Below are 11,389 nucleotides of genomic sequence, written 5' to 3'. Positions count from 1 at the left end.
GGGCCCTCTCGATGGAGGTAAAACCCTACTCCTGCTTGATTAATATTGATGATATGGGTAGTACAAGAGTTGATCTACCTCGAGATCAGAGAGGCTAAACCCTAGAAGCTAGCCTATGGTATGATTGTTGTTCGTCCTACGGACTAAAACTCTTCGATTTATATAGACACCGGAGAGGGCTAGGGTTACACAGAGTCGGTTACAATGGGAGGAGATCTTCATATCATATCGCCAAGCTTGCCTTCCACGCCAAGGAAAGTCCTATCCAGACACGGGACGAAGTCTTCAATCTTGTATCTTCATAGTCCGGGAGTCCGGCCAAAGGTCATAGTCCGGCCATCTGGACACCCCCTAATCCAGGACTCCCTCAGACACCAAAAGTGGCAGAAAGGTAACTACATGTTGACAATAGCCACAGTACTATCATACCTAACCCTGACGGTATAGGACAAATGCATTTAATGCACTATTAGGTGTCTTGCTCTACTGGATGCCGGGAAGGGGTCCTGCTCTACCTGTACCGTCAGCCCAGGTACCTTTTATTTCCATGACACGCATATGGATGGGTGACAATAAAGGCAATATTGATGCGGTGATTAACCACGCGACCCGACAGCCTCTACCCAACCACCTGCGTGCCTGCCACTTGTTGGCAGATCTCCGTGTGCTCACCACCTGTTAGCAGATTGCTGGCGGATAGGTGTGAGTGGAGCGGCAGGGAGCTTGGGGCTTGCCGGCAATGTGGAGAGTCCGTTCCCGGGAAGGTCTGCTTCCCAGAAATCCTGGTCTTGCTCAAGCCTTGAGCCTGGGATGATCTTTAGTACTTCTCGATGACCTGCCTGAAGGTCTTTTTCAAAGTATTTATTCACTGTGTCTTGAGTGTCTTGGGGTGGATCCATCTTGTGCCATATCCTTCCCGACACAGAGGCTGCAACTTGCCGGTCCGTGGTCAGGGGTATGAACGCCCACTGTTCACTACACGGACACATGATGGATCCCGACCCTTGTCGGCTGGAGGGCTTTGTTTTATATGTCTTTTGAGTTTTCTTAGGATTTGTGTCCTACTGATGAAGATGTGACAATGAAGGTTCCCTGAAGATGGAAAGGTTCTCCCCGCCTGGACACCGTCCCAGTGGTGCGGCTAGCATCGTCGGAGGGCGCGTGGAAGGCATGTCTCTGGCGGATCTCGCAGGATTTGATAGGTGGTTGTCTTTGGTGGATCTGTTTGGATCCAGTCTTTGTCCGTCGACATTCGCGTGTCTTATGGTTGGATCTTTCTGACATACACTTCTCTTCATCGGCAATATTTATTGTTCAGCTGCGCTGGTATGGGGCCTTAGCATGACGACTTGTTGACTGTCTACTACAAGTCTTACCAAGTTTATACAAGGAAGGGTGATGACAACGGCTTATCTTCGGCTCGCATCAATCCTTGTAATCATTGCTAAGTGGTATACAGATCTTGGTTCGTTGTACTACTATGACCGAAGATGAATAAATCAGAAGTTTTCTGAATTTTTTGATAAAGTTCAAAAAAAAATTGAAAAAAGAAAGAAAAGAAAGATGCACTCCAGACTTTCCCATCAATAAATTGACCATCTCCGACTCTATACAGAAGAACAGCTTGAGGCAGTGAGAAAGGACAACAGAGCCGAAGCACTTGTCGCATTCCTCGTCTTGTTCCGTCCCCAGCAAAAACTCCTCCGATATGCCGCCGGCGACGGCGCTGATGGACGATGTGGTCGCGGAGATCCTGCTCCGCCTCCCGCCCGACGAGCCCGGGTGCCTTGTCCGCGCCTGCCTCGTCTCCAAGCCCTGGCGCCGCCTCCTCACGGGTAACGCCTTCCTCCGCAGCTACCGCAAGTTCCACGGGGCACCGCCCATGCTGGGATTCCTCCACCGCCTCTACGACGAGGATCCCTGCGTCGCTCGATTCGTCCCCACCGCGAAGGCCTTCCGCCCGCCACGCACCGACCGCCGCTGCTGGTACGCACTCGATGCCCGCCACGGCCGAGCCCTCTTCTACGATTCAGAATCAGATCAGAAGCCCGCTGAGTTCGTCGTCTGGGACCCCGTCACGGACGGGCACCGGAGGATTCCCCTTCCCGAGACCCCCAAGTCCTGGAACGCGGCGGTGCTCTGCGTCGTGGATGGCTGCGACCACCTCGACTGCCATGGCGACGACCCCTTCCTCGTGGCATTCGTGGGCACCGACAAGGAGGAGGGGATCTGGATCACGTCCGCGTGCTTCTACTCGTCAGAGGCGAGTTCATGGAGCAACACGAGCTTTGTTGAGCATCCGGATGCTTCCATCGAGATGCAGCCAAGCGTCCTCTCTGGAAATGCAGTCTACTTCCTGTGCGATCCGAGCACTCGAATTCTGCAGTGCGACTTTGTTGGCGAGAGGAAGCTATCGGTGATTGACCGGCCGGACGTGCATGAGAATAACATCGTCCTCATAACAGCGGAGGACGGCACACTGGGATTTGCAGGCGTGCAGGAATCCAGCATTTACCTCTGGTCCATGGAAGTCGATCCCGATGGAGCTGCAGCGTGGGTACAACATCGAGTCGTCGACCTCGGGAAGCTGCTCCCCTCTCGCGCCCTCATGATCATGCCCGATGTGAGTGGATTCGCCCAAGGCGCCGGTGTCATTTTCGTGAGGACTATTGTTGGCCTGTTCACCATCGAGCTCAAGTCCGGCCGAGTAAGAAAGGTGTCCAGCAGGGGAAGGGTCTGCACTGCCATTCCCTACACTAGCTTCTACACTCCAGGTATTAGCATCGTGCTTGGATATTTTCTTTAATTGGGAATTGGAAATTTTTGGTCAGAATCTCAGAGACCATAGAACTGAATACTCGGGAGTAGTATTTTTTTTGTTGGCAACATAAAAATATGGATGAAGGTATCTGTGCTGGAACATGAACTAGATAAGTATAACCGGGAACTTGTATATGTTGTCTCCTTTGTAGTTTATACTCAACCTGAAGCACACCATCCAAACTCAATCATTTGTACTGTATGTCCCAATTTTCATTCTTCAGGCATGAAGTTTTAGCAATGGCATGCTTATGCTTTTTTTTTCTTTATGAAATGCAGCAGCGCTGCTTCCATTCAATTAGCTGACATGCTTATGATTTCTGTGATCTTTTCAGATCGTGCTATCCGTCAATTGAACGGCCAGTGATGATGCATTGATACATCTGTCGACATGAACCTGCTGGTGCTGGCTTCTTGCTTAGCTCGTGCTTCAATAAGTGGTTTATCTTCAGTTGTGTAGTTTAAGTAAGAGAAGAGCAAGTCCGCTTTATCAATCTATATGTATTGTTTCCGGTTGGCGTTTTAACTAGAAAAGTGGAAGTCACTGTAATCAACCAACTAGATTTGTTTCTAGTTGGGAGGTTGAAGTTAGAAAAGAGAAACGCATGGTCAATTAGTATGTCTTCTCATTCAGCTGTTTGTAATCGTGGGTGAGTTCAACATGTCAGGTTTACGTTTATGGCTGCTGGAGTAAATGCCATTTCAACGTGTCCTGTGCTGTAGAGGTACCGTTTTCTCTGAATATATTGATGCCAAAATCATCAGAAAGCTGCATGTTACTTACTCGAGACCACTATGGTGAGACTTGCATCAAGATGAGGAAGGTACGGTCCGCAATGTAAATGCGGTTTGAGAAGCCTAATCAACTGTAATACATCTTACATTTGGTATGCCAACCTAAATTTCCAATTAAGTACCTATATTATGTTGTGTATGCACAAATTCAAGTGTCTGTGTGAAGATTCCATTTGTTGTTTAGGCTATGTTTGATAGTAAAGTATTGTAAAACCAAAGTATTTAAAAACTACAGTATTTTTTTCTATAGGCGCATGATACCACAGTAATAATATATTGTAGTATTTTGGAGTATTTGGAATACTGTAGACCTGTTTGGCTAGAACTTATATGTAATGTAAATTCGCAGTTAGCTGTTTGTTAACAAGTCGCAAACACGCGCGTACGCAACTCGCTGACCGTTGCATACAGCATACTGAGCAACCAGCTGCATCCACAAACTTGAACGGCCATGGACTAAACATTTATCCACAAAGCTAGCTTACAACTTAGCATAAGAGGAGGCAGCTGAACTAGTCCGAAGTGCCACTGCATGCGGCCTGCAACGCTGGGCGGTCTTCCGCGTCGTTAGTGGTGCTGTCCTGGGCACCACTAGGGGGAAATGTCGGCCTTTGAGAGGTGCCAGGAGATGCACATCGAGAGACAAGGCACAGGATTGCGCATGGAGTTGTTTTTCTAGCGTGCTCAGTTTTTTTAAAAGAGGTTTGGGGTTCTTTTTTTAAAACAGAGAAAAAACTACGTTTTTGCAAATACTACAGTATTGAAATCACAGTTTTTAGAGGTGGCCAAACAGCTCGCTGTAATTAATACTGTGGTAATCTAAAAAACTGTAGTATTCACAAAATACATAGAAAATACTTTGTTATCAAACAAACCGAATCATTTGTGCAATGCTGTGGGTGGACCATACTTTTCTTTCTGTTGTGATGGCCGGTTCGTTGCAGAGTAGATCTGCTCTTAGCAGTAGAAATGGAACTGCTGCTCCAGATCAATCAAGGATTATAAATGAAGAGACTTGTTAAATCAACAGAGACTGGCTAGAAACATTGCCTTGTTCCAATCTTCCAGATTATGACAGATTTTCAATCTTGATTATGGCGTCAGATTTAGCGGAGCAGGTGTGAGGCTCAACGGTGATCTTAAAACAGGGTTTATTCACTCTTCAGTAGAGAAAGTGGATGCAAACTGCAGGAGGGATTGCAAGGGGAGTAAAATAACATGAAGATAGTTTATGATTGTCATGCCACCCATCCGCCCCTCTCTGGGTTGGGTTTTACTAACATGAACACAACCCAGAGCCATGACAAATTACACTACTTCCGACTAAAAGCGCATCTAACAAGCGCTGAAATTGGGTTTAATAACACTACAAAGCAAGATTACACGACGACGACTGTAGTAAGGGACCAATCCCATGTGTTGTTGCTACTTGCTTGCTAGTCCACTAGCGGGCCTTCTTCATGAAGTAGCAAGGGATCGGGAGCTCGCTCGGATCCGGGGGCACGACGCTCATGAACGTCGGACCAGCGAACAGTTGCTCTGCCTCCGGAGCAGCTTCCTTGTCGACCGGAGCCTTGGGCTTCTTGTCACACCGATCAGTGGAAGGGGCGCGGCTCGCAGGCCTCTTGACAGCGCTCCAGCTGGTTCGGGACTCCTCGCGACCGGCACGGTCACCACCGCGCATGCCCAATGCCACGCGTCCGGCGCGATCACCACCACCCGTGTCCGATGGCCCGCGTACGGCACGGTCGCCGCTGCCCATGTCCGATGCCACGCGTTTGACTCGCTCGCCTCCGCTCATCTCCAACAGCACGCGTCCGACGCGCTCACCGCCGGTCATGTCCGACGCGGTGGCCAGAATCATAAATCTGTTATCTATCCATCTCCGGCTCGCCGACGCACGGCCAGGCTTCCCGTCCGTCCGCGATGTCTTGAGCAACGTAGAGATTGGGGCCGACGGTGGGGTTGGCAGCAGCGCAGGAAGAACCGCGGCCATCTTGATCTTGCCCTGTCAAGAACAGAGACCAAAGACCAAGGAAGCAGAAAAGGAGACGAAAAGCACGAACCCTAATTCGATCGGATCGACGGAGGAAGAAGAAGGCGACTTACTCGATTTGATCTTCGTGTTCCGCCCAACGGAGCGGAAGGCGAGAGCTTCGAAACGAAAGGGAAAGCCGGGGTACGTATGTGGTTCCCGTATCTACGTATTTCTAGATCCGGATCTAGGTATTTGTAATTGTCTAGGTCGGTCGTGTCTGTACGTCGTATTTCTAGATCGGACCTGCGTACATATCCTAGTACAATGATTTTTTTTAGGGTTATATCCTAGTACAATGATAGGTAGCCGGCTCGGACCGGGACTCCTATTTCCCACCCCGTGCGGTGGAAAGCGAGGCCGCGCCCCTCGCGCAAACTTGGGCCGGCCCAGGTACGGGGCGCGCCTTCCCTAAACTTTTTTCGTTTCTTTTTGTTTGATATTTTTCTTTTCTGTTTTTTTAGATTCCTTAAAAATACTCGAGATTTCAAATAAATTATGTAATTGAAAAATATTCGCGAATTTAAAAAAATCGAAATTTTAAAAGGTTCTTGAATTCAGAAAATGTTGGTGACTTCAAAATTTTGTTCTCGAATTAAAAAGAATTTTGAATTTGAAAATTTTCACGAAATTTAAAAATGTACATGCATTCAAGAAATGTTTGCAAATTTACAAAAAAATCATGAATTTAAAAAAATATTCGTGACGTTTGAAAAATCTCCATGAATTATAAAAGACTTTTACAAATTTAAAAAATGTTCACAAATTTTGAAATCATTCACATATTTCGAAAATATGTCCGTGAATTCAACAATTGCTCATGAATTGGAAATTTTGTTCCAGAATACAAAAAATGTTCCATGGGTTTGAAAACTTTTCATGAATTTCAAAAAAATGTGCACGCTTAAGAAGAAGAAGATGGGAAAATAAAAAAGGAAAGAAGAAGAAGGTAAAAATACAAAAAAGATATAAAATAGAGAAAAAAACCATGCGATAAAAACAAAAGGAAAAGAAAAACCGGCTCAGGGAAGCTTCCCAAAAGCGGTGTGGAAAAGCCCTAGAATGGGCCGCGCATACAGAGGATGCGACACATAGGAGGGTATGTGGTAGGTCGCTATCCAGCGACCTAGGCGCGTAATAGAAACTGGTAGTCGGACATGTTCTTTTATTTTTGAGAGAAGATATGTCGTGTGGAACGTTTCGTGGGCCGCAAGCCGACCGAACTTTTATTCCATCTGTTTTGGCTTTCTACACGATCCCGCTCTCCCTCCCCCCCCCCCCCTCTCTCTCTCTTGTGTGTGTTTCTTTTTGTGAAAATTTGTTTTTTGTCACTCTAGCTTTTGCCAGTTTTTCTTATGCCACTCTAAAATTTGACATTTCACTTTTGCCATTCTTAGCTTTTGATAATGTATCACAATTGCCATTCCGTGGCAAAAGGAAAATAATTTATTTAACTTTTGCCACTTGTAGCTTTTGACTATGTATCACACTTTCGACTCTGAAATTTTTGCTTTTACCATTGAATGACAATTGTGATGATTGTCAAAAGATAAGAGTTGTAAAAATGAAATGTCAAAAGCTAGAGTGGCATAACAAAAATTGGCAAAAGCAAAAATGTTTGTTTCTTTTTCTCCTGTCTCCTAAGAAAAATAGTAGCAACCATCTAAAGAACGGTGCCGCCGCGCCGCCGCCGGACTCCTTCTCTGTTGCCAGTGTCGGACACCTCTATTTTTATGGCCTCCCACGACATGGCCTCGACCCCTTGGGTGCTGACCTTCCCTGCACCGTCACCGATATGCTCACCTACCGGCGACCCCAACATACGACACATCTTCCTTGTCTACGGCCTCGCTCGTCACCTTCGCCCAAACTATAGGAGGAATTATGATGGGGGGAACTTGTCAGCATAATAAAAATAGGGGTACCCCGAGTCCACTGACAAATGGAGCAACCCAAAAGGAAGGACAAATCGATGAAAGACCTAAAAGCCATTTTACCATAATACTAGGAGGGGGAAAAACCATGTAGTGTAGTGCTGATCTTTGTGAAAACTTACCGTCTGGTAAATCCTCACTTAATCCAGGCGAGGGCTCTAAATTGTCAGCCATGATGTCACAAGGGCGGTGCTCGGAGCCTCGAGCACCGAAGACTGGTGTCCTGCAAGACATGCAGGGTATTGTAGAAACTTCGTGTAAGTATCCCAATAATAATCGTCCCAACGAAGAGTGGAGGAGATTATTTATGAATGGCATTTTGGTCGCACAATAGTTGTCACGGGTCTCGCGTAAAGTAACTGTTTGAAAATCTCCAGAAGCTATTAGTGTTCTTTGGAGCAAATAAACCAGAGTTATAACATGATTGATTGTAGCAACGAGCGTAATAACAATTTGAAAGTAAAAAACATAAATTAAAAGAATGTAAATAAAGTTGGCTTGATCGGAACGAAGGATGAACACGAAAACTTCGAAGTGAAAGCCAAACCCGAGGTATGTATCTTGTGCCCGTATGTATGTATTTGTACGTGTTCAGGTAGGACGTATGTTCTTCTTTTAGCAGTAGGTCAGATCGTATGTGTATGTATTTGTGTAGATCAAATCTGGGTATGTACGATGATAGGAAACTGGGTCGGGCATGTTCTTTTCGTTGAGATTTAATTAGCACATGTAATTAAGGAAATCCACACTAGTAACCAACGTGTTTTTTTGCGGGAAACTATGAGCTTTATTCAACAACAATGACACCAACACGATCAGCCATCACGCTGGTCATGAGGAAGCCAGGCGGGGAGTCCATCCAACAGTCGGTTACCCCAAGTGTGCTTGCATGTTTCACACACAAGTGGGCCGGCAAGTTGGCATTTCTTATTACATGTTGAATATCAAAGGAAAGAAAGAATAAAGCTAGCTCATCAATTTATAAAAGTAGCGGCGCTACAATAGAGCGCAAAAATCGTCGCGAGTGCCATAGTTGTACCATCTCCAAACAATCTGTTTCCATGGCCACTCGCGAGAACCCCCGGAGCTTTGCAAATATTACCCCATCTTGCAACGCCAATGCTTCTTCAATAAGAGGATCTGTAACATCGGGGTAAGGCTTACTCCAGGCAGCAACAAATGAAGAAGGAGATCTAGCTAAACCTCCTATTCCACTCTTGTGCTCAATCACTGAAACACTAGCACCCGTATAGATTTTTACCCAGTCAACTTCAGGCGGTCTCCATCCATACCCAGGCAGTATCTTAGTCTGCTCCAATGGTAGTTCCAATAGAGCCAGTGTTTCTCTTATACGCTTCATGGATTGGACTGGCTCCATACTCACTTTATCATGTGTTATGCTGTTACGTGATGTCCAGATCGCCCACATGACAGTAACTATTTTAGCCCTGTCCGCCTCAGTAAAACGTGGATCACAGAGGATATCCTTGCACCACGTACAAGGGTGTAGCTCCGGCAACTTGAGGTGCAGCCAGCTTCTCGCTTCTGCCCAAAAGCTTTGCGCATGAGAGCACTTAATCAATACATGAAGCATATCTTCATCCATACCTTTGCAGACCTTGCATCGCGCTAAGGTTGCTATATGCCTGTGTTGTAGTGTTGTCTCCACCGGTAGTATGCCCCGAAGGACTCGCCACCAGAATACACGGACCTTGGGCAGCACTTTTAGTTTCCATAGTCGTGTCCACAACTGCTTATTGTTCTCTGAAGATTCTGTAATCGTCCCTTCCTCTAGAGCTAATTGCTCGTTACGAGTCATTAGAGCACGATACACGGATTTTACAGTGTAGGAACCCGACCTCTCATGAGCCCAAGCCAAAAAATCATCACCACCACCTTGTCTGAGCGGAATATTGAGAATTGCATCAGCGTCTGGGGGTATGAAGTTATTCCTGACTAGATCAGCTTTCCAGGACCAGCTCTCATTGTCAATCAAATCTGCCACTGTGTAGAGTGTAGCAGAACCAATATGCTCCGTTGGTCGAAGTGATAATCTCCCTGGCAACCATCTATCTTCCCAGATTCTTACGGAGGAACCGTCACTGATCCTCCTCAACAACCCAGTCTCCAATGCTCCTCTCCCAGCAACTATCGCCCGCCAGGTAGCCGAAGAGTTGAGCGGAATAGTAGCATGCATAAAATCAGTCATCGGGAAATATCGTCCTTTTAGCACTCTGGAACATAGACCATGTGGGTTTGTAATCAGCCGCCATCCCTGTTTTCCCAACAACGCAACATTGAAGCATTCCAAATCTCGAAACCCCATTCCTCCTCTTATTTTTGGAAGCGACAAAGTCTTCCAATCTATCCAGTGCATGGAATTTCGGTCAATCGAGCTACTCCACCAAAACTTTGCCATCGGTGAGGAGATGTTCTTATACACTTTTTTTGTGAGCTTGAAGCAACCCATAGTGTATGTAGGGACTGCCTGAGCCTTTGACTTGATTAATATCTCCCTCGCCGCACAAGACACCAAACATTCTGTACCACCATTCAATTGTGACCTCACTCTTTCACCAATGAAGTCAAAGGTGCCAGATGTAACTCGCCCAACTGCAGTGGGAAGACCTAAATATCTTTCATTGAATGCCTCTACCCCAATGCCTATGGCACCTTTCAGCATAACTCTCACCGGATGTGGTGTATTTGGACTGAAAAAAATAGAGCTCTTGTCTCTGTTCACGCATTGGCCCGAACACTCGCCATATATCCTCAAGATGTTATTCAACCTCGTCGCACTCTCCAGTTTTGCTTGCATAAAGATCAGGTTGCATTGTATTATTTGGTCTACGTACCGGAACTGATAACATTCGAGATTATGCAGGATTATACACGAAAGATCCTTTTTTGGCTCTCTCTTTAGCCCTATGTCTCTTATCCCTTACCGAAGGGAAGGAAGAAAAACCAAGTGAAAGAAAGAGATCGCAATGGTCTAAGATATAGTCAGTGAACAATAACTCAGATCTGATGTCGGATCGAAACAAAAATGCAAAAAGACCCTCTCTTTCTGTTTCTGTTAATTCACCAACGTTACCGACCACAATGAAATTTCTAGTAAGAGGAAAATCCGTCGAACAACCGAACCCTTGGGACCTTCTTCAACCCCAGGATGTGATGAGTCGACATCGAGGTGCCACACGACTCCGTCGATAAGAGCTCTTGGGAGTCATCAGCCTGTTATCCCCGGCGTACCTTTGATCCGTTGAGCGAGAGCCCTTCCACACGGGACTCCCGGATCACTATGGCCGACTTTCGTCTCTGTTCGACCAGTCGGTCTCACAGTCAGGCAGGCTTATACCATTACGCTCACGAGCAGAATCAACGCTTGAGCCTACCTTCGCACACCTCCATTACTCTTTAGGAGGCATTCGTGCCGATCCCTTTTTTTAGAATAAAAGGGGGTTTGAGGGTGTCCCAGGCGGTTCCCATGGCCACAAAAAGCTAGCGGTTCGACTCTTGCTTGAGTTTGATAGGTGAGATATTTATTTAAGGAGGTACGTTCTATTTCTTTTCCTTTGTTTTATTCTGGCTGGATGGTATACTATCTTGGTTTGGCTGGCACTATTGGGTATCGTGGGCGTCTCATTCTTGTTGACGGCGCGGAGCACCTCGAAAAGGACTCAGTGGTCTGGTAGGCCTTCCCAAGTTGGGCCCTGAAGGCCAGTATGACCGAAGACTTTCTATCTGCATTCAGAATAACCACACAATCAGGTTGATTTGCTCTTTTTTCCAGCTTTTTGGAGTG

The 11,389-nt window shown here is 46.4% G+C and overlaps 1 protein-coding gene across 1 annotated transcript; it reads left to right on the top strand.

Moving 5' to 3' along the window:
• The first annotated feature begins 1,627 nt into the window (after positions 1-1,627).
• Positions 1,628-3,581, top strand: LOC123045076 (uncharacterized). The gene is made up of 2 exons (XM_044468006.1): positions 1,628-2,774; positions 3,156-3,581. Exons 1-2 carry the CDS (start codon positions 1,709-1,711, stop codon positions 3,185-3,187), a joined length of 1,098 nt encoding a protein of 365 aa, XP_044323941.1. The 5' UTR covers positions 1,628-1,708; the 3' UTR covers positions 3,188-3,581.
• Positions 3,582-11,389: the final 7,808 nt, after the last annotated feature.

This window comes from Triticum aestivum, chromosome 2B (genome assembly GCF_018294505.1).
Source record: "Triticum aestivum cultivar Chinese Spring chromosome 2B, IWGSC CS RefSeq v2.1, whole genome shotgun sequence".
NCBI classification, from domain to species: domain Eukaryota; kingdom Viridiplantae; phylum Streptophyta; class Magnoliopsida; order Poales; family Poaceae; genus Triticum; species Triticum aestivum.
This window is presented reverse-complemented; position numbering and strand designations above follow the sequence as displayed.

What these genes read in the sequence shown, in the direction of transcription:
- LOC123045076 (XM_044468006.1), top strand. Translation starts at nt 1,709, where the DNA reads ATGCCGCCGGCGACGGCGCTGATGGACGATGTGGTCGCGGAGATCCTG. An exon ending in CACTAGCTTCTACACTCCAG is followed by an intron (nt 2,775 to 3,155) that starts GTATTAGCATCG and finishes TGATCTTTTCAG; the next exon opens with ATCGTGCTATCCGTCAATTG.